The sequence below is a fragment of the Phallusia mammillata genome, chromosome 3 (assembly GCF_965637545.1).
Source record: "Phallusia mammillata chromosome 3, kaPhaMamm4.hap1.1, whole genome shotgun sequence".
Classification (NCBI taxonomy): domain Eukaryota; kingdom Metazoa; phylum Chordata; class Ascidiacea; order Phlebobranchia; family Ascidiidae; genus Phallusia; species Phallusia mammillata.
The window spans coordinates 18898052-18921907 of record NC_137254.1 but is presented as its reverse complement, the minus strand read 5'-3'; the positions used below and the strand labels follow the sequence as shown (position 1 = coordinate 18921907).

At 37.3% G+C, this 23856-nt stretch overlaps 2 protein-coding genes across 2 annotated transcripts; one reads left to right on the top strand and one right to left on the bottom strand.

Annotated features, from left to right (window-relative positions):
* Nucleotides 1-519: 519 nt before the first annotated feature.
* On the bottom strand, nucleotides 520-1096 carry LOC145220078 (uncharacterized). The gene is made up of 3 exons (XM_080087373.1): nucleotides 1037-1096; nucleotides 791-979; nucleotides 520-699 (listed from the first exon to the last, which is right to left on the bottom strand). The coding sequence occupies exons 2-3, from the start codon at nucleotides 977-979 to the stop codon at nucleotides 520-522; spliced, it is 369 nt and encodes a 122-aa protein (XP_079943499.1). The 5' UTR covers nucleotides 1037-1096.
* Nucleotides 1097-10057: 8961 nt separating this feature from the next.
* Nucleotides 10058-17776, top strand: LOC145219789 (NACHT, LRR and PYD domains-containing protein 3-like). The gene is made up of 7 exons (XM_080087100.1): nucleotides 10058-10219; nucleotides 10460-12451; nucleotides 14088-14249; nucleotides 14628-14789; nucleotides 15017-15178; nucleotides 15881-16042; nucleotides 17606-17776. Exons 1-7 carry the CDS (start codon nucleotides 10058-10060, stop codon nucleotides 17774-17776), a joined length of 2973 nt encoding a protein of 990 aa, XP_079943226.1.
* Nucleotides 17777-23856: the final 6080 nt, after the last annotated feature.

Genomic DNA, 23856 nt, shown 5'->3' with positions numbered 1-23856 from the left:
TATTGAATATCTGGGTGGTTTTGTTGTAAAAAAGGCACTTACAAAATTCAACAATCATAAAAATATTGTTGAACTATTATGTCGTGACTCTCCCCAAGGAACCTTAATACCATTGATGGAATTTGTACCTGGCTCAAGTTCTTTAAAATGTCCTTCGGAGTTATTACTGTACTTGCTTCAAAAAATATATCTCAATTTAACAAAAGAAGGTAGCATGCAAGGACCCAACTGTTATTGATTTTAGTTATGTACTTAATTCAAGTTATGACGATCCTACATTTTTAAATCTTAAAGATCAACTAACTGAAATCTGCAAAGATGAAACTGTTGTAGAAACTGTACTAACATACATTGTAAAATTGTTTATACGTGTACTTTCGCATGCATTTGCAAAAAAAAATGTTTTCAAAAATCTTCACAAAATCAAACAGACAATCTTCAGGGTTGCGTGGAGATCTAAAAAAAATGTGAATAATTTTAAATTTTGCAGCTGTATTGATTGTTTGATACCCCTGTATATTATATTTTTCCCCGCTTCTGTAGTGGTTCGTCACACACTGATGTCCACGCATTGTTAGTTCCACTTGCTATTGTGTTTCCCCCTTTCAACTTTTTAATTATTTTTCTCTGAGTGATATGTTGAATGCCATATGCCACTTGTGAAATATCAGGATTTTGTGCCCTAATTCCAAGCTGCCGCTATACATAAAAAAATGCAATTAAAATTGTTTACTGTGTTTCAGACTAAATGGTGTGGCTATATTGATGTTAAATCATTGCGGATACTCACAAGATTGCCAAAAAATGCCTCTAAAATGTCTTGTGTAAAAGATTGGAGACATATATATTGCAATATTTTGTCATTCAACAAGTCATTGGCCAAAGCTATCATATTAGAAGTAGTGAAAATCAGTCCATCCAAAGTAGGGCGAGCAAGTAATCGCTTATTTTCACCAATATGGTTTTTTTCGACATCCATCTGTTAAATTTTTAAATTGTTAGAAATGAGCAAATACAATTTGATTGACCAATATACCTTCCATGCTTTGAGGGTGGCAATAAACTCATCTCTCAGCCACTGCAACCTTTTATCACCAACATTCCGAATTGGATTTTTTGTTCCACAAAAAATGGAACTAACAATGCGTGGACATCAGTGTGTGATTAGAGGACTCTGATCTCATTTAGTACCTTTTTTTAATGTTTGACTTAAACTTGGCAATTGTTTTGGAATTGCAGACCAAACGCTTACCGCAAGGTTTTTTAGGCTTTCTTGTATCATGGTGGGGTAGTCAGGGTGGTGAATTTCGGGAGTGCAAGAAAAGGTGATTAAAATATTGAAGGCAGGAGGTGTTTTTTAAGGTTGTATGAAAACCTAATAGTTTCGTTTTGAACTAAGTTGTGAATTGAGAGAATGCCCAGTTTGCAGTAGATTGGTTTCAGGTGAGTCATGTGCATGGCCATGGTTATGCTTACATTGGAGATTATTATAACGGCCTTATTTTGGAGGAATTATAATGGTGTTGAACTGTTGATATGTGGAAATGTGGAATATGTACGCCGCTAGTTGATGACACAGTTCTAAAGGTGAAAATGGATGAGTGCGAAGTATAGGATGAGATTGGTTGGTGCGTTTAATGTTTGAGTTTAGCTCAGATACAAATTGTACTAGAGACTTTGGATGATGTGTAGTGTGTACAATATACTATTTTGCCAGGAAAGTTGACTATGAAATATTAGTCCAAGAATCTGTGATAATTAGTTCTGTTGGTTCTTGAAATTGTGTGGTTGTTGATCGGAATTGAAAAGTTTTGGGCATCTGATAGTGGATGTAGTGGAAAATCATAAAATTGGTTTTGGCGTAATTACGTGACAATTTGTTGCATCTCATCCATTTGTCAGCTTACACCATGCCATTTTGCATTTTTGTTTGTAAGCTTGTGCCGTTCCATTTTGCCTTTTGTTTATAAGTCTAGAACAGCATGGGTTATGATATGCTACCCTAAGGTAAGCTGTATGTTGGTGGTACTGGAGTGGAAAGGGTGTTGATAATTTTTGTGTACTGGTTTTTGCTGAAACTGTTAATTAATTTAAGTGGTCCACCTCTAAAGCTGTAATTTTGCAACTTGGGTTTGAGAATTTGATAATGTGTCAAAAGCCTTGAAAGGGTCCATAAATATCGTGCATTGGTGTTCATGGTGATCGAAGCTATGTAGAATGTTTTCATATAGATCAGCTGTGGGAAGATCTGTGTAGTATTTTAGTTGTAATACGAATTGGTGCTCAGAAATAGTTATATTTTTATTTCGGAATTTTATTATTTGTGCCATGATAGTTTTTTTTAAACATTTTGCTTAATATGGGGGTAATTAATATGGGTCTAAACTCGGAACATGTGGTCAGATTTCTTATTTTTGGTATTGACATGATGTGACTTATTTTTAAACAGTTAGGAATGTGGAATATTGTTATGCATTCATTATAGAGGTTTACCAAGCATTGAGTTATTACTTTACTTGCTAGTTTGATAAACCATATGGAAATGTGATATGGACTCATCTGTAGTTTTACATTAAATTCGCCTTTAGGAGCCAGAAAGAAAGATTTGAAACAGGAGTGTTTTAAAAATGCGTGAAAGGGTGCATTTGTTGTTTGAATTTGTTCTGCTAGTTTTTTTCCAACTGTTAAAAAGTGTTCATTTATCTGTATTGCAATATTATGGCTATTTAGATACTGTTTTCCATTTTTTTAATGCTACTTACCGTGACTGGGCGAGTAGCATTGTTCATGACCTGTTTTATTACTTTTCAAGTTTGTCCTTGTTCATAACCTCTTTTACTACTTTTCATGAAAGTATTTGTTGTTTTGCCAGTTGTTTTATATGCGTTAATTTTCGGTGGGACTAAATACCGTATGTGACCACATGTGATTTCTTTTAAAACACACCATGGTATGTGAAATGTAAGAATGCCAGCCCCATCAAGGGTAAAATAGACCACATTCTAGGTTTATTTTAATTACAAACCTTCACTTAACCCTAATAGCTCTAACCGTCAGCGCTTTCAAAAGTCAGCAAAATTATTTTTTGTAAAAGCATATTCAAGTCCTTCACAGATTCCTTTTGTGTGATAACATGCAGTCACATGCGGTAGCATGTGGTCACATGCGGTTACACGCGGCAACATGTGGTCACATGCGTTATTTAGTACCACCCGTTAATTTGTTGCTGTACATTTCGTATTTGGCAATTTTGTTGTGATTTTAGCATTTATATTTTTTTCGAATTTGCAGTCAACATTTGCTCCGGCACACGACTTTAAACTCAAACACAAACAGGAAGAAAGCACTCCAATGCAGAGGTACACCATTGATTTGTGATATTTTAGCTCTAACTGCTAATGCATTGTCTTTTTTTATCTTTCTTTCTCCGGTGAAGGTTTTCTGTGCACTTTTGGCAGGAATTCTTTGGTGAATTTTGATGAAACTTTCACAGATGGTAAATATGGTCATGTAGATGTGTCATCTGCTTTGTTGACTTGATAACCCCAATATTTACCACGCTAGACCCCAAAGTGTAAAACGATTTTGTGTGTTGCTGCACAGTACCAATGAAAGATTTGTGTAGTTTAATGTTATAATAAAGGCAACAGAACATTCGTTACTTGTGTTTGTGCACTACATGGTGGATGTTTTTGCACATGCTAGTGGGTCACGTCTAAAACTGCGGGCCCGCTTGGCCCACTTGGACCGCTTTTCCCTGCGAAAGACAGGCCAAGCAATGGATATAGTGGGCCCGCAGCAATGGATATTTCCTTGCGAGAGACTCAACGAGCACTGGATATAGTGTGCTCGCAGTTTTTGTACTTGCAAGAGACACAACAAGCCCTGGATATAGTGGGCCCACAGTTTTTCAATAGCATGAGGCGGGCCAAGTGCTGGACCAAGTGATCCAAGTGGGCCCGCACTTTTAGGCGTGTCCGCATGCTAGTTAGAGGGGTGTTAACAGCCTTATGACGTCAGAAATGTTGACGAATTTTGCTATTAACACCTCTAGTAGTCAGAATAGAAATGTTTTACATGACTTTTGATTGGGTCATTGCGATTTCATATTTTATACTTTTTGGTGTTGAACCCTAACATTTACCCCACTAGCTCCCCAAAATGGTTCAATTTTTTCATCCATGTCCGAATTAAATGAAATTTTGACAGCTTGTAGAGTGTACCATTTATAAATGTTGATTGTTGTGTTCAACCCTGTAGCACTATCATTTACTCCACTACCCCCCTACAGTCATGTGCAATTTGCTATCAATAGGAGCTGCTTGTTGTGTTTTAGCATATTTTCTCACTACTTAACACTTTTTTCTCAGATAGACCATAAAATGGAAAAACCTTCAAAAATGTATGAACGAAATGAATTTAAATAGTTTGTACTAGATATAGCATATTTATTTACACGCAGTACCGATCACTGTGTTTGACTTAACAATACCAAACTTTCTCATTGTTATCTCTTGAAATGCATTATTTACAACTTTGCATGTTTGGGGGCCCTTTTCTGCTTGCAGAAACACCCAAGGTTATAAAAGACAGTGGATGATATGGGACCCAATATAAAATAAGTGTAGGATATATATAAATGTTTCACAATAGGTTATATGCAAGGGCAATATGTGCTAAGCCATCCTTCTAGTTTCTGTTACATGTTTTTTTTGTTAAATGGTAAATATAGAGTTATGTTGTTTTTTAATTTTTTTTCTTACCGCAATTATATGAGAATAGGACCCTTTGAGCATTTCGGCTAATACCCAGAAAATGTCAGTTTCAAAGCAAATTTTTTCTTCAATCAAATGCAGCATAAGCTGCACTTTCCAAATAGGTTGACGGTTGGTGGTTGGTCTGTAGCACACCCATTGCCATACAAGTATACCCTGTATTTACAAATAGCCCACATAATAAGCATTCTTTTTCAATAGTGGAGTAGTAGTGTTCGGGACTGCCAATTTTTGTGCTTGCTTTACTGAGAGGAAACAATTTTCTATCATTGTTCGACGCATCTGTTTGCAGAACAATAAGAAAGCTTTGAAAGCTACTTCTTGTGTATCACCTCAAATTACCATGTTGAGCTGTACTTTCTTTGTCAAGTCAGTTAGGTGATATGTCATTGCCATACAATTTGGCATTACATCTCGGCAATATCCTGTAATTCCAATAAACAACTAGACATTTTTCTTTGTCACCGGGTGTTTTGCACTCTTGAGTTTTTCTGACCATATCCTTATGAAGGTCAATCACATCCTGCTCAGTATTATATCCGAGAAAGTTGACATTGCTTGCACCAATTTTTTTTATTGTCATTTTTTCATCTTTGAGACAACGAAATAAAGTTTTCAAGGCAACAACATGTTCTCAATTTCATCATTACACCATTTTTAGAAATTTATAATTCTCTTCTGAGGTCACCTTCTCTACATCTTCCTCAGCTACTGGAATCTGCCAGTAACCAAAAACTTTACCTGTTCACGTTTAAATAATCCATGCACGCTCGGTTTGTGCCATCTTTTCTGGTGACAACCACACCTGGTGAGGCATAAGCCTAGTTTGATTTCTGAATACAGACGAATCCGGTTAATCGCATACCGGTTGATCGCATAATCCGTTTAATTGCATCGCAATCAAAAATCCCAAACCGTCGCCCATCGTTTGTTAAGAAAATCGTCCGGTTAATCGCATACCGGTTTATCGCATAAACCGGATATTCGCATCGATTTTCAACGAAATATGCGATTAACCGGATTGATGATCTCTATGTGAAAGTCAAACATACCGAGTTTTTCGAATAAAAGACGACGATATGATAGTAAAATCCTCCGGAGGTAATGTACGCGAAAAAAACGTAGATGCATGTTTGCATTCTACACCAAATAACGTATCTAACGTCGAAAATGAAACGTCTCGACCATAAAATATTTTTGAAAAGTTATTGTGAGATTAAATCGGCGTTCAGTTTACCGCTGTGCGATAACTAGGAATCCTTATCTCAAAGCCGTGCACATTGTTCCTTTATTGTTGGCTTATCTAATCGCCAATAGTGATATAACAAGCGTTTAAAAGAGTTCAACACGTGAAAATTACGAAACTGGTGTTCCGGCAAAGACACTGATTGTAATTTCTTACTATGTGCAAACTGCACCAAATTCGAAGTATTAAACTGTATTGAAATTTGAAAAATGTTAAATGTAAAACAAATGGTTAAAAATGTTCTTCTGTTATTGTTCATGACCCGCAAAACACGTAATGATTGTAAAAAATGTTAGCTCGCAAGTAATCACACTATGTTGTTTAGATTCACGTAATTGGTAACGTGCCAATGATTGACATATTTTATGTCGTCTATTCGTGACCTTGCGCAACTTATCAGGTGGATCACAGATTAAGAAAGCCATTTATTCCTCTAGTATTTGTTGCTGGTTTAAATTTTTGAAGCAACGGTCACCCTTTGATCACGTGACAGTCACGCTAATCTTGCAGCTGCAGTTTTGCTGAGTAAGCTAGAAAGTAGCGCCACAATCTGAGTCTTTAAAGGTTTGCTAAATGAATTATTCTTTTTGTCAATTGAATAACGGGTTATAATAGAAACTGATACAGCTCGACTTTGCACCCTTGCGCTGTAGAATGTGCCGAAGTTGGAAGTTTCGGTCGTGTACTTTCGGGTTTGGGCTTGCTTACAAATATGCACAGCGCTTTGCCGCTTAACACGTTGGTTTGAACTACAAAACGAAATAGGTCAGAAACAATTTTACGTGTATATTAAGCGAGAGGCCTTTATAAGGGAAACTACCCAAAACAAGACTAAAACGTCATAAACTGTAGTCATAGGGAAGTTCCTAAATTTAAATGTTGGGTACCTTGGCTACGATGCGACGTAACATATCTTTTCAAATAAACCTGACTACAAGAGAAAGCACAAATCAAACGAACTGCGGCGTGTGCGCCAATTAAAGAGTGTGTGTGCGTTGCTTCTGTTTCTTCAACACACTTGGGCGATTGCACCATAGCCACGGCAGTTAGGAAGCATGGCGCCCTGTATTTCGCTGCGAGTAGCACTTTTTTCAATTCGGCAACAAAAGAGAGAAAATACTGCTCCGTTGCCATAGTTGAGCGTCACTGCAACTTAGTTTTATCTGGGAAAGTGTAAATGAGCACTTTTGATAACCGCGTGGACTGTTTACATAGCAACCGGATTATCGCATAATCCGGTTAATCGCATCAAATGCCCGATGATGCGATTAACCGGATTCGTCTGTACCAGCAAAACCTGTTTCTATCTTGTTTTTGCATCATACATGTGACAAATAGTTTTCCTTATTTCTATAAGTTTTGCCACCATAGTGCCTTATGGAAATGTGTACATTTTATCTGATCAAGCAAAAATACATTTTAAATAATTGGGATTGGTATTAAAATATGTTTGTCTTTTTTACTTTATTTGTTAAAGAATCGAAAACAAATTAATAGACCTGATTATTGATGTGGTAATTTTAAACTTGAGTGCTCTGGCAGAGTGTCTGTGAGCAATTACCAACGTTTCAATTTTTATTTGATTAATTGCACCGGAGCAAGACAGTTTGAACAAGGCTATTAGCAAACTCTGAATTGGACTTAGATTGGACATTGGTTTGTTGCAACTGACAGTAATTAGTTTTAATGATAACTAGAATGGTGGCTTTCTGATATACTTCCATTTTATATATTCCATACGATATTTACCAATTTACTATACATATCATTTGATCTACACATATGGTTGTTTTTGTAAACAAAAACTAATGGGTCCCCACATGCGTGTTTTTGCGGATTTACGGTAAACAAATGTTGCGGTGATTTTTTAATTCTTAAGAACAAATTTTTAGAAAGCATTAACCCAACAACAACAAAATTTTGTTTGTATTTTTTTGCACTATTATTGTCGTATAATTACAAAAACAATCAAAAAGAACGAAACAAATACTTTCAATTTAATCTCTTGCTTTGACCCAGATATTGTCGTCCAAGGTCGGGTTTTAAACAATTTTTTTTTTCTAGAAAGCTGTAACAGTTGTGTTACAGACAATTAAAAAGCGATTTGCTGCAAGTGTATACATAACTTTTCATTTAACTTTGTTTCGCAAAACGAGTTTTTCATTTAACTTTGTTTCGCAAACGAGTACCATTGACCTGTAGTAACCTTTAGGGTGTACACACCAAACGACTGTTTGACCTTTTGACACCGTTTTCAATAGCACGCCGTCCTTGGTGTTCAATAACACCGTTTGACCTAATATATACATGCCTTGAGTATTTGATTCAAAAAAAAAAACGCTACGTTATGGCGAAAGAAAGTTCTGAACTGTGTTAGTAATACCTACTAATTGACCTTAAGTAACCCGTGGTCATGCAGCGGCCAACCTGACACTGAGCATTTAAAAAAACTTTTATCTTGCAAAAATGTCAAGTTTATTTTTTCATATTTAGTTTGTTTAACAAAGTTTTGCTTGACATATACGAAACCGAAGCACGCTTATTAGGTTTAAATCGCGTCATATGTATGAAACCTTTGCCAAAACTGAAAATGTGAGTGATAACTTAATAAAACGACATAGCATTGCTGTGCAAAACAGCTGATTTCTAATCACCGAAACGACGTCTCGTAAAACGTCTGTCCAACGTCAAGCTGAGCCCTCCCGCTCTGCCCTATTATTCGTAAACGTACTCTCTTGGGACTTCTGCCTACAGTGTCTTTCTTGACCAAATGAGCGTTAGACACATTTACGTTTCGGGGGCCTGTGGGTGTGTCGCTGGGTCATTCGGGGTCAAACTTCAGCTGGACCAAGTTCAGATTAATATCTAACATATGTCCAAATTTCAATAAATTTGAAGCACTCTTTCTTTACTAAACGAGCGTTACAAACTAGCGTTAAAAATTTTACGTTTCGGGGGCCTGTGGGTGAACCGCTGGGTAATTTGGGGTCAAACTTCTGGTGGACCAAGTTTGGAGTAATATCTAACATATGTCCAAATTTCAATAAATTTGAAGCACGCTTTCTTCACTAAACGAGCGTTACAAACCAGCGTTAAACATTTTACGTTTCGGGGGCCTGTGGGTGAACCGCTGGGTAATTTGGGGTCAAACTTCAGGTGGACCAAGTTTGGATTAATATCTAACATATGTCCAAATTTGAATAAATTTGAAGCACTCTTTCTTGACCAAATGCGTCTCACAAACCAGCGTTAGACAGAAAAAAGAAAAAAGAAAAAAAGAAAAAAAAATACGGACAAAAACAATATGTGTCCCCTTCAGGGAAGGGGACCCATAATTAATTTTGGAAACACTGCAACCGTTCAATAGGCATTACCTATGTATTACATCAGTCCATGAACATATTTACAGTGACAAGTTTGGATACTGAGCTAATACGAGGATTACTGTTCGGTTGGTAGCGCTGATTGAAATAATACTTTTGTTTGTTTCTGATTAGTGCCTGGTGTGGTCACCAGTCTTTGCAGTGTGTGTTTTGCAGCTTGATTTATTTGTTTTTTTGCCCGAAGTGTTCTTATAGCAATCATTATAAAAAGGTAAACTATGCTTTGTTTAATAACTCGGACTGGACAACACATTCACGTTTTTGTCAGTGTTTTTGAAATAATGTGTTATTGTCAGTCAAATTGAAAATGTTTCATAGGCTACCATTTAGTAGCAAAAGCTGTTAATTTTAGTTTTTGTTACTTGTGCATTTTATAACATATAATGTGTTCATTTTGGTCTTAATGGTATTATTACTTTTTACTTATAGCTTTGTTTACCTTTTGTAGGCATAGGACGACATTGTTGTAATAATAATAATTTTAAGTGAAATTAACTGGCCCATATCTGCTCATAGTAAATTTCATGAAGCAAAATCATCAAAAAATTACCATTTTGTTGTGAGTAAAAATAGCGTTACATGGCACAACTACAACAAACAGAAGGTGGATGCAGCCGCGTTACAATCACATAAAAAAATTGATATCTTCAATAATGGATGATAATGCTAGACTCCAACCCAGATTGATCCAAAGACAAGGTGATTTGGTACCTCTACACAGCACATACGAAGAACCCAGTACTGAGGTGCCTCAGTCAAGTTTAAATCACCCGTTGCAAGTTGATGTACAGGGCAGGAATGTGGTTTTTAGTCTGGTAAGACTTCTTACCCTATCAGCCAAGAACTCGTTGATTGAAATTCGGAATTTCTGCTTTCCTAACATGTGTTACAAAGTAGATGGATTGCAGTAGGTTTTGCGAAAAATAACCTGATTTTATAATTATCTTTGATAAGAAACAGTAGAAAGTCCCCAATAACAGCCGAATTGAATCGAATTCCTGGTGTATTGGGTGGACTAAAAAACATCCATTTTAATCTTAAAACTTTTTCTGCAGGAAAGCGGACAAGCGCCTCAGATTGGAGACACAAATGTCCACACAACCGGTCCAGTTTACAACGGTCCAGTCTATCAACAGCAGATTACACAACATGTAACAGTGCTACAAACATACGAACACGCTCACTCCTCGTCTCAACATGCCTTGGACGAAGTAACACAACCCAAACTACCTGGTATGGCTCCCCCACCCGAGGAAGCTCACAGCTCGTCTCAGTTGCCTGCTCAACATAATTTGGAAATAGAAACTGTACCCAAACTGCTTGAAACATCATCAACAGCACGAACGCAGAGATTTTCTGTACATAAACCTTTAAGACCAATTGAGCACCAGACAAATTCAGCACTTATGTCGTTGCTTAAACATAAAGCAATAGAAATCATTGACGAAGCGTCGTCACTTGCAGATTTTTCTAATCGACCAATACCAACCGTCAACCTTGCCATAGCCAACAAACCTCTGCAAATTGATGACGAGTTTCAAGCAGAAGGACATTATCACTGTAGAGAGGAACTTGCAAAAGTTTACTACAGACCAACAGGTAGCATCACCTGCGAAGAAATGTTTCCACGTGCCAAAGAAACAGCACAACAAGAAGCAGAACGAAAATTCAAACCTGATAAAGTAGAAGCAATACAATGTTACGTGCAAAAGCATGGCAATGTGGTTGGTGTAGTTGGACAAGCTGGGATAGGAAAGACCACCTCCGCCAAAAAGTGGGCTATGGAATGTTTAAGGGGAGAGTTGTTCGGAGAGACTTCCTTCTTCTTTTACATTGTGATCAGGCGCATCAACTTCACAAGGGAGATGACACTTCTTGAGTTTCTTCTCTCCACCATGTCGGTTGAGCAAGATTACACCCTGGAGCAAGAAAAAAACATCCTTAACGAGATTTGCAATGATCCAAATTGTGTGATGGTTTTCGATGGTTTCGACGAGGCAGCAATTGAATCATTTTCAACAGAAGTTCCCCAACCCCTATTACATTCGAAGTCGAATGCGGAAAGTTACTTGAAACATTTGGCTGGAGGAAACTTGCTTCCACGAGCACGAAAGATTTTTACGTCTCGACAATCTCAACTATACAAGCTTCACCCTTCATACCGACCCAGGTTTATTGTTGAAATACTTGGATTGACTTCGGTATCACAAGATGAACTTGGACGTCAAATATGTGGAGACAGATACGACGATATACACCAAAAGCTGTCGCAAAATCGTAATGTATTTGCATACTGTTATGTTCCTGTCAATTTTATATTGACTCTTGTCTACATGTTGAATTACAATGGAGATATTCAGTTTGTTTCACTCACTCGAGTCCTTGCTTTCACTTGTGGCCAATACCTTACAACCAATCATTTTAGAAAGCAAGAAGGTGAATTGGACAAACTAGCTAAACTGGCCTATTATGCATTTCTGAAGTTGGAGATTGTATTAAGGGCAAGGGCGTTCGAAAAAGCAGGTATTAAGGAATCCACAGCCGATGCATTTGCAAACACATCAGTCACAAAGCATGGAAATCTTAAGTTGACGATATTAGATGGTCACAAAGTTCGATATTTCTCTCACCTCATCTGGCAAGAGTTTTTTACGTCGTTCTACCTGATGATAATCATGCATCTTGACGAGTTTGAGAATGCTTACAAACAACTTGAAGACGACAGATGGGAAATGGTTTCCAAGTTTGTTTGCGGGATTTGCGATGTCTCGGTTTTCGAAATACTCGAGCCACTCGTTCCTGAATGTTCCAGAAAGGATTGGAAACAAAAGAAATCTTTGATTTTGAAATTTATTCAGTCTAAGACGGAGGTTAGCAGTAAAGATGAAATCTTGCGTGTTTGTAGCTGGGCTCACGAGTCCAATGATCTGGCGATTGCTTCATCTGTTGCTTCCCTACTTCCTGACGAGATTGACTTTCGCGATTCATCTCTTCTTCCAGTTGACTTCGAAAACCTTTCCTATGTGATTCAACACAGAGCGAAATCGGTAATACTCTAGTTTTGAAAAAATGTGCGTTGAATTATTATTTTTTAATAGTACCGTCACGTAAACAAACATAGAACATTATAAACACAACGAGGCTCAATCTGACTGAAACCACTAAAAACGTCACATTACTACCTTCCAATCATTACCGATTACTTGTAACTTACATTACGCTGACTAAAAGCAGTGGTTACAAATATCCATACATAGTGGTGTCTTTAAAGCACGTTGAAAAGTACAAACATCTGGATATGTAAGATTGTAAAGAAAGAGTGGGACGAAAATGAAGTGAAATGTGAAAAGCGTGCAAATGATGATGTTAGTAGTCACAAAGAGCCAGAACAAATGCAGTAAAATAAATAAAGTGCACTAACAAATATACACAAAATTGTTACAAATCAAAACACAACCTAACTATGGAGTTGGTGCACAATAACAAAATAACAATGCTGGTACACGATCATTACTTGTGCGGCAACAGACCAAAGTGTAAGTAACTCACAATAGTATGAATAAACGCCATGTAGGTTGCAAATCTGTTTTACACGCCTGTAACTTAAGTATAATCGTGTTGTCCCTATTTTTGTCATTTGGGTGCGTGCGCCTTAAAATATTTTGCGTGTTTATTTTTTCAATTGACCAACTTATAATGTTTGCGTTTGCAATACACTACCCCAAGTATAATCGCCGCACAGAGAGCGTGCCATCATATTTTCCATCAATTTTTTTTTCGATTCTTTCAGCACAATTTTTAAAATAGAGTAGTAAATGCTTTTGACTCAAACAACGAAGGTTAAACAGAGTTTTAAAATTAAACAAGACCTTGATTGCAAGTGCACGGTATATATGCGGCAGCTTGCATCACATGTAACGCACAACATGTAGGACAGACCAAAGTATATGTAAAACACAAGTAGTCCAGCCCATTGTTACGCGATAGAGCTCCATGGGCGCCATTTTGTGTCCAAATTAATACAGCAGGTATAGGGAAAAACACATAAATTGTCTGATTTTTACAAACTGGAGGGCTTTAAAGCGAATTTGATAGGCCAAATCGAATAAAGCTTTTGAGTTGTAACATTTGAGCGTGATAATGTTCGATGAACGCAAATATTTAAAGTTCACATGAAAATTAAGCGGCCAAATTTACATGAAAAACAGCAATTTAGCTTTTAATATTGCGTTGAAATGTTAGAACCCGAAATTTTCATTCAATTTAGCGAATCAAATTCGCGTCTAAGCTCTCCATGTTGTAAAAATCAGACAATTTATGTGTTATTTTTCCATACCCGCTGTATCATTTTGGACACAAAATGGCTCCATAGGCTTTATTGCGTAACAATAGGTTGGACAACTTGTGTTTTATACAGACTTTGGGACAGACTAAAAACCGTTTCAGCACCCATTCGACACATCAAGTTTTACACAAAACAAAAACCTGTGTGACGTCATAGTAAACCGGGGAACTATGATGAAAAAATGTTCTCTAATTTGTTCACAACTAAACGTTTTACCTTGTAGTGAAGAGATTTTAACTGAAAATGCCAAACTTAAATTGAAAGAGAAATGGGCATGTACTGATGTGTAAAACTTGTTACCATGTTAAATTTGATAATATTTGTTGCATTAAAATTAGCTGAAGATATTTGACCTCTCTCTCAACAAAATCGGCAACACGGAAGCAGCTTCAATGGGTCGTTGCCTTCACAACGTCGAAGTGCTTCTACTGATGGAATGTGAAATTGTAGGTGAAGGCTTTGTGAAACTCTGCGATGGAGTGAAAAAGCTAACAAAGCCGGTAAAAACTTTTGTATTTCGGTATTGTGTATTTTTTTGTGTAAGCACCAGAGGATAATGTTTAATAACAAATCCGAAACACGATATTGACAGATTTTGTCTTTCCAAACAAATTTCGAGATATCTGTCGTGTCACGCTGTAAAACATTTTGTTGATGAAGTGCCAACGTTGAAATACAACAGAAACACGTTTAAACAACTAATGCTAAACGCATGGGCTACAAAAACACTGTTCAAAAATACTGAGTTCGCTTTTCTGGGTAGAACAAGTTGTAACATTTTCAACAAGGCATAATCTAAAGTTAAATTGTGTTGTCCCATTTTACTTATTAGCTTTTGTCCCTACTTTAAACATAAAAAAACGTTGTCATATAATTAGATGAAGAGACTTGACCTCACCGAAAACAAAATTGATAACACGGAAGCCGATTTACTGGCTCATTGCGTCCATAACACAGAGGAACTTATACTGTGCAAATGTCACATAAGAAGTGAAGGCTTCGAGAAAATCTGCGATGGAGTGGCAAAGCTACCAACGCCGGTAAAACTTTTTTGTTTCAAACAAAGAACAGGACTTTTCCATTTAAGTTTATATCTAACAATGTACACTGCCAACGAGCACAACACGGCACAAAAATTTAAAACAAAAATTCAAATAGTTAAAGTTGTTTATTCGACCAACTGTAACTAACCAGCATCACATTTATTTTAAATTACCAAAATTTGTCACTGCGCTAAATGTGATATTGTTTGTTGCATTAAAATCAGCTGAAACGACTCGATCTCTCCCACAACAACATTGGCAACACGGGAGCAGTTTTACTATCTTGTTGTCTTTACGAAATTGATGAGCTTGTACTGCAGGAATGTATGATCGAAAGTGAAGGCTTCGAGAAACTCTGCGATGGAGTGGAAAAGCTAACAAAACCGGTAAAAAAAATTTAATGCAAAAGTGTCGATATGGAAATTCTAACCTTATTGTCTTTCTGTTCTATCCTTCCCACATAAAGTAACATGTCGCAGAGTTAGTCACATTCACTACGTGGAAGGTTTGGACGGTTTGTTATCCATATGAGAGGGTAAATTTCAAATTTTACTCTCTACTTACTGTCGTCTTTCAGGTTTATTTTTTTACTTTAAAATGCTGCCCAACGATAGCAATATTTGCAGATAAATAAAATGGGATAAATTATTTAAACTACTTGCACAGTATGCTGCTAATAGAGCTCAAAACAAGTTGGAAGTCAATATACAAAGCAAACCTAGTATTAAGTCGGGATTTGGAATAATATCTTTCTCTTTCTTTCTTGCAACGATTGAATAAGTTTTTGCGTACGAGTTTTCCCAATTCCGTTTTAATCACAGCAATTTGTGAAAACTGTGGGAGTTGATTTATCAAACTATATTCATGTTTGTTAGAAAAAAAAGGATTTCCACATACTGCGTAATGCAAAAAAAATAGTTGACAACCAATTGTTCAAACGGAAACATTTGAAGTGACAAATACCGAATTTATTGGTGATATAATATTACCAAAACGACATCAACATTAGTAATGTTATGTTGTTTGTTTTGACCAGTCCGCATTTGTCACTAAGTTGAATGTAATATTGTTTGTTGCATTAAAATCAGCTGAAAGAACTCGACCTCTCTTACAACAAGATTAGCAACATGGGAGCAGGTTCACTAGCTCGTTGCTGTCAAAACATCAAAATACTTGTACTGCGGGAATGTGAGATCGGAAGTGAAGGCGTCGAGAAACTCTGCGATGGAGTGGAAAAGCTAACAAAGCCGGTAAAAAAAAGATTTTTATGCAAATCATTCCTGTCGTGAGAACCTTAGGGTCTTTCTGTCTTGAGTTAGTCGCATTCATTTTGGTAGTTTTTGACAGTTGTTTTCAATACACGTTACTCACACAACGCAGCTAACTAACTAAAGTATAAACGTCACATTCATTTAGGTCAGTGGTGGTACGTCGAAACTTTTCAGGTGGTACACTAGTAGCTTTCTGTGATATACCTAATTTACCGAATTTAAACCTAATACTTAATTTAAGCCCGATCTAAAATTGCAACTCAACTAACAATATCAGTCCTGGTTTGAACGAAACTCGTGACATTATTTTGAAATTGCTGAATATGCTTGTCAGTTTGAGAAAATTGACCTATTTCTTTGTCTATCTATTCAAACAGGGTTTAGGTGGTACGCAACGATAAAAAAAAAGTTGTCAGTTGGTACGCGATCCATTTAAGATTGAGAACCACTCATTTAGAGTCTATTTTAGACCCTACAGCAGAGGTGTGCGACCTTATCGCAATGGCGGACGCATCATAAGTTTTTATTCCACCAACAAGTATCTCCTTGTTTGCACACACATCCATGCGCAACACTTAAATAAAAATATTCTGTTTGATTAAATCAGGGGTCACCAAACTTTTTTCACTGCAGGCAGGATAAGTTTAATAATGATTTGCGCGGGCCGCATAATTTACATGCCATATAGCGATCTTTTCAAACTTAGCCGGCGAGGCGATTTTTATTGGAGCGCCAAGATATGGTCTTTCTACAATCCAATTTAACATCTAGTGATGGAACTGTTAAATTGTATAGTTAATCCCATCTTACTTGCAATGATTGTATATTACGTCACAAGTAACAAAAGAAGGCAATTGTTTGCGCACAACATGTAGTCTGTGACGTAACAAACTTGCTTCGGATCAATCCTGGGTGTTGTAATTCTATGAAACTAAGTTAGGTAATAAAAATTCTACATGAAAAAATTTTTCGTTGAGTAGATTATTTTTTGGATGTTACCAAGTTATCAATACGATTTGGCAAACCCAAAAATATGGTCGCGGGCCGTAGTTTGGTGACCCCTGGATTTAATCGTCACATTGCTCATAAAATGACCATTGTTAATAAACACTGATATAAAGGGTTGCTGGATTTAAAACTTCAACAAAAAATTTGGTAAATCATGTATAACTATGTTTTAATTAGGAATTACAAAAGGAAGCGTCTTGGGGCAAATCAATGAGACTGGATTTTTGTTAATATCTTTTATTTTATGTGCTACAAACTACTGAAGGGGATCTGCAGACCTGTAGTGGTTTTGTATTTTACCTTTTTTTTTTCAAGAAAAGTTTTCCAACCCCAATTGGCCTCGAACTTGGTTACGACAACAAGTCGGTTATAAAACATTTGTATGTTAATTTTAGTAAATAGTTTTTCCTACGATCCATTTTCCAAACTTCTCATCACTTGACATACGTTTTTCGTGTAACAATTTGTAGTATGACATAGTATTTTATTTGCAATTAACTCTTGTTACTTCCGTTTAACTAATTCTTGTTTTAGATGGAGCTTCTTGATATATCTTCGAACAGTCTTAGCTACGAAAGTGCTGAGTCGCTGGCACGATGTGTCCACAACATCGATGAATTGAAGGGCTGGGGTAATAACTTCACAGAAGCAGGGAAGAATGTCATTAGATCAAAGTCGCGAGGACGTGTTGTGTTCGGATTCTGAACACTGTCATAACAAGTCAGATGGCAAAAAAGAAAAGAAAATGAAAACAAACAAAATCTTGCTACTTTATATACTTGACCAGACAGTGCTTCAAAGTGGTAATATATCATCACTAATGAGGGCTTTCGTCATTGCCTGAACATCCGATAAATCACTCAAGTTTAAAAAACTCTTCTGGCAAATGTGATTTCATTCCGACGTTTCGACGTCCTATAAAGGTCGTCTTCATCAGGGAATAAATCACTATTGTCCACTCTCTGTGTCAGTATCTCTTTCTTTTTAACTGTCATGTACAAGATGCAATAAGTTTTTTTTCGAAAAAATACCCTGCATGAGTGTAAACCAGCTCTTACGTTCTACATTTTGCGTCTTTTGTATAACTGTGAGTATGGTTTTAATTCGCTATTCTATTTTTTACTGGTTTTATCAGTGAGATTTTTTTACAAATTTTTGTTTTTAATTCGTGGCGTAAGTTGTCTGACGTCACAAATTCAGTTTTAAATTCACCTCGATTGAATACCCTGGCATAATGTTCGGTGATGTATTTACTGTTTGTTTTTTGTGCTTTCCATAAATTCAACCACGATGTGGTACATTTTGTGTGAAGAGAAGCTTATATCACGGACTTGATTTATTAGTTCACCTTCTGTGTGAATTTGCGAAATCATAGCCAAGCCTTTATTTGATACCATTCACTACATCGATCGCATCATTTATAAAGCTTCCACGCCAACACGATAAACGTTAAAAATAAACGTACGTTGTAAATCTTGTTACCTGTCGCTTTGACAACACTGAACTAAAGTTTTATTGTTTCGTTGGTACCGATTTGTAGCCACACAAGTTTGTAATCCCAATTTACCTAAAATTGTACTTGTTTCAAAATATTTGTACGTCCGGTTTCTGCACAAAGTAAACACAGGGTTCGCCTATGGGTCCATGATACCACTGCCCTACATCGGTTAAAAAATGAAACTCCAAATCCCATTTTTATTGCTTGACGTTTTAACTAGCAGCCTATTTTGAAGTAGTTATTGAAAAGGAACTTCTTTGATTGACATTTTACATCGTTTTTCAATTTTGATGCTCATATGTTCTTATTTGAGGAGTGAATTGAAAACAAAATTTCAGTGCTCTGCAACCTGTTTACAACCATAGTGCAGAAAACTGTACATTAGTGCAATGCGATTCACCACACATTGAAATAAAAGAACTAGGGTGATTTTTGCCTTTTAACGTTTTTTTGCATAATTTTAAACAAAGTTTTCATTCATTAGGGCCCCCGCGACTGGTCCCACCATCGTTTCCCCCCAGTCGTGTTATACTCACTCTGCGCCACACTCACTTTCTTGTGAGCACCCGACACATAACGCCGTATAATACGGTGTAGCTGCAGCGCGTTCAACTACTATCCACCAACTGTGCCCGACACTTTTTTGCGCTTCATAACGTCTTAACGTTGCGCAGCTATTTCCGGCTTGGTGATTGTTTTAGTGCAATTGTGTTGCTATGTTGTCTTTCACCAAGCGAAATAAACTCAACTCAACTCATTATAAAACCTACTACCCGCTTTGTTATTTTCTGATTTTTTCTTTTGTTGTCTGATAAGGCCGAACGTCTATAAGAAAAGTTTAAGAAATTAATCACATGCCAAAACAATGCAACAATACTGTTATGTACTAAATTGCTTGGAAAATTATGGTGGCCATAAGTTTTCACTCAATAGTGAACTGTGAAAAGCAGAGACGAATGGGAAATGGAGGGTGGCAATCAAGCGTTGTGAGCCTTTAACAAAAAAGTTGTGCAAACCGAAAATGACTACGATGCTGTGTGTAGAGACCACGTTCTGCCACAAGATTATGAAAGCACCAGTTGTGGTCCAACCAAAAAAGTAAAGAAAATCAGTTTTAATCAGATGCTGTCCCTTCAGTTCAGCTTTTCTAAGCAAACCAGCAAAGTTTTAAGATCAGTCCGTGTTAGAAGACCAGAAAGTGATGAAACTTTTTAAGGTGTAGCACACATGAATTAATTGTTTTTATTAGGTTGTAGATTCTTTAATAATATTTTAGAAAAGGGGAAATTTTATCTCAATTGTCGATGTGAAGCAATAAGTTTAAAATATCAATTGTTTTAACCGTGATGAAGCTTAGTCAAGAAAAGGGGACCACAAAGGACTCATTTTTTTGGAATTTCAATAGCTACAGTTTCTAAAAATTTGTGCACAATAATAAAAATTTTATTCTCTAATTTTTTTTGTTAATCAATTAAATGAAAGTGGCCAGCACAAGAAGTTGTTGTCCAATCAACGCCTGGTAAATTTAATCAGCAGTTTCCTACTACCAATTTGAGCCGTGTTGCGGTCTGCACGTGCAAATAGATATCGAAGTGTAACTGTAGTTGATTTTCCACTTGTAACAGTAGTTGATCAATGAATTTCGAACAAATGATGAATAGCCGGGCTTGTTTCTAAATTATAAGGGGTCATCGTCCTCATCACTCACTTTCAAATATAGCGATCTATCTCAGTTCCTTTCCTGAAGAATCTGTTTATTTAGCCCAAAATCAAGTTTACAAGCCACCACCATACACGTAATAAAAAACGTAAGTATTGTTTTTGTGTTTTCAATTGTTTTGCAGGGTGGTGAAACGTTTGAAGCTACCCAGATAGCTCTCCTGTACTGTGAAATTTGAAAACCGTAAGTGCTATGGCTGGATGTAGCAACAATCCCTCTTCATGCTGCACATTCTCATTCTGAATTTAATTTTCTCCACTGTTTTCATGTTTCATTTTAACATTATATGAAACATTTTTTTCGTTAAAGCATATACAATGCCACTTAAATAAAACGCAGATAAACACTTCAGACTGATCCAATAATATGCGTCCTTTCACAATAGAATTTTTCCCACGCGGACTACATTCTTTCACTTATTTCTCCGTTGTGCATTTAGTCCAAGCTGGTTATTTGAGTAAACCCTATTTTGGCCCACTGTAACTCGGAGCCGCAACCTACATTCTTTCTCAAGCTCATAACACATTTCAATCATAGTCCTGAAGTATGTGTACAAGTAATGCAAAGACAAAATCAAGAAACTATTGCAAAATAAAAATACGTAACGCACCTTAAAATTAAATCCCCATTCTTGCCAGTTGTTTCAGAAGATCTTCTATTGAGCTCAGATTTTAATCTGCTTGTTGTACATTTAGAATAATCCGTTTTCACTTGATATGTTGGCAAATAGCAGTATTTTTTGGTAAATATATGTCGAAGATGAGTTGTATTGATAGAGTAATCCGCAATTTAGGCGCCTAAATTTGAGCGCTTTTCTGCCGTTATGAAGACCATAACTGTTGCGTGGCGACACCATGCGGAATTTTAAACTTAACTACCCCACTGTACAAACCAGGGAGTCGAACCGGAACCGAACCCGAACCCGCAAACTGGTTTGAGCGGTTGATTTTATTGAACCCGAACCGAACCCGAACCGCTATTTACGAATTTCTGAAAATCCGAACCGGAGTTGAACCCTATATTTTGTTTGGCGTTGGACCCGAACTGGAATCGAACCAGTAAAAAAATGAAGTCTGTTTTATATTTTGCGTTTTTTTTTCAAAACAGCGCGCTGAAGAATACACGAGATAAAACTTATAGGGCGTGTCAAAAATAACAGTGCACGGACAAAATTATTTTTGAGTTTGATAAGGCCAAGTAGATGATGGGTAGAATTAAATTAAAACGAATAAAAGTTTGAACCGGTTTAAAAAGCGCAAACCGGTTCGGACCGGATAATTTGTTCAAACCGGAACAAAACCCGAACCGGAAAATATACATTTTTAAAAATCTGAACCCAATTGAACCCGAACCGAACCTGAAAACATATGACAAGCGGTTCGACTCCCTGGTGCAAACACATACAAGAACAGTGAAATATGCAATCTGAATTAACCAAGTTTATTTTACAACCAGAATTTATTCGTCTTGCAAACAAATTTGGGGCAAGAGATGCAACAACTTAAACATGCTGCTATTTGGTAAGTGTAGTAAGTCCAGTGTAACTTTACATGGAATATAAAAGTGAATTTTTTTCGATTTTTAAATTAGATTAGAATAAAATTTAATCCAGAATCAAAACTAGTATTAGATTTGAAGCCAACCAGCAGTTTGTTTCAAAATTGAACCTGTGCCCGTCATGTCAAATGGTTCTAGGCATCATCAGTTCGAACTGTCATGTCAAATGGTTCTAGGCATCATTAGTTCGAAAATAGTCCGTTATTTTGACCAGAGATTTTGGTTATTTTGACCAGAGAACTGCTGAAAAATGGGTCTCACAAGTGCATCAAAAAGCAGAGAAAAATGGGTCTCATAAGTGTATCAAAAAGCAGAGACGAGAAAAAGCAGAAACGAATGGGTCTCACAAGTGCATCAAAAAGCAGAGAGGAATGGGTCCCATAAGCATCAGAAAAGCAGAAACGAATGGGTCCCACAAGCATCAAAAAGCAGAAACGAATGGGTCTCACAATTGCTAACAAAAGCAGAGACGAATGGGTCCCACAAGAGCATCAAAAAGCAAAGAGGAATGGGTCCCATAAGCGTCAGAAAAGCAGAGAGGAATGGGTCCCACAAGCATCATAAAAGCAGAAACGAATGGGTCCCACAAGCACCAGAAAAGCAGAAACGAATGGGTCTCAAAAACGCTTTAAAAAAAGCAGAGACAAATGGGTCCCAAAAGCATCAGAAACGCAGAAACGAATCGGTCCCACAAGCACCAGAAAAGCAGAAACGAATGGGTCTCAAAAACGCTTAAAAAAAGCAGAGACAAATGGGTCCCAAAAGCATCAGAAACGCAGAAACGAATGGGTCCCACAAGCACCAGAAAAGCAGAAACGAATGGGTCCCACAAGCATCAGAAACGTAGAAACGAATCGGTCCCACAAGCATCAGAAAAGTAGAGACGAATGGGTCCCACAAGCATAAAAAGCAGAAACGAATGGGTCCCACAAGCATCAGAAAAGCAGAGACGAATGGGTCCTACAAGCATAAAAAAGCAGAAACGAATGGGTCCCACAAGCATAAAAAGCAGAAACCAATGGGTCCCACAAACATCAGAAAAGCAGAAACGAATGGGTCCCACCAGCATAAAAAGGCAGAGACGAATGGGTCCCACAAGCATAAAAAAAGCAGAAACGAATGGGTCCCACAAGCATAAAAAGCAGAAACGAATGGGTCCCAAAAGCATCAGAAACGCAGAAACGAATGGGTCCCACAAGCACCAGAAAAGCAGAAACGAATGGGTCTCAAAAACGCTGAAAAAAAGCAGAGACAAATGGGTCCCAAAAGCATCAGAAACGCAGAAACGAATGGGTCCCACAAGCACCAGAAACGAATGGGTCCCACAAGCATCAGAAACGTAGAAACGAATCGGTCCCACAAGCATCAGAAAAGTAGAGACGAATGGGTCCCACAAGCATAAAAAGCAGAAACGAATGGGTCCCACAAGCACCAGAAAAGCAGAAACGAATGGGTCCCACAAGCATCAGAAACGTAGAAACGAATCGGTCCCACAAGCATCAGAAAAGTAGAGACGAATGGGTCCCACAAGCATAAAAAGCAGAAACGAATGGGTCCCACAAGCATCAGAAAAGCAGAGACGAATGGGTCCTACAAGCATAAAAAAGCAGAAACGAATGGGTCCCACAAGCATAAAAAGCAGAAACCAATGGGTCCCACAAACATCAGAAAAGCAGAAACGAATGGGTCCCACCAGCATAAAAAGGCAGAGACGAATGGGTCCCACAAGCATAAAAAAAGCAGAAACGAATGGGTCCCACAAGCATAAAAAGCAGAAACGAATGGGTCCCAAAAGCATCAGAAACGCAGAAACGAATGGGTCCCACAAGCACCAGAAAAGCAGAAACGAATGGGTCTCAAAAACGCTGAAAAAAAGCAGAGACAAATGGGTCCCAAAAGCATCAGAAACGCAGAAACGAATGGGTCCCACAAGCACCAGAAACGAATGGGTCCCACAAGCATCAGAAACGTAGAAACGAATCGGTCCCACAAGCATCAGAAAAGTAGAGA

What these genes read in the sequence shown, in the direction of transcription:
- LOC145220078 (XM_080087373.1), bottom strand. Translation starts at nt 979, where the DNA reads ATGGATGTCGAAAAAAACCATATTGGTGAAAATAAGCGATTACTTGCT. An exon ending in AGGCATTTTTTGGCAATCTT is followed by an intron (nt 700 to 790) that starts GTGAGTATCCGC and finishes TTTTATGTATAG; the next exon opens with CGGCAGCTTGGAATTAGGGC.
- LOC145219789 (XM_080087100.1), top strand. Translation starts at nt 10,058, where the DNA reads ATGGATGATAATGCTAGACTCCAACCCAGATTGATCCAAAGACAAGGT. An exon ending in GGAATGTGGTTTTTAGTCTG is followed by an intron (nt 10,220 to 10,459) that starts GTAAGACTTCTT and finishes CTTTTTCTGCAG; the next exon opens with GAAAGCGGACAAGCGCCTCA. An exon ending in TGAAAAAGCTAACAAAGCCG is followed by an intron (nt 14,250 to 14,627) that starts GTAAAAACTTTT and finishes TCATATAATTAG; the next exon opens with ATGAAGAGACTTGACCTCAC.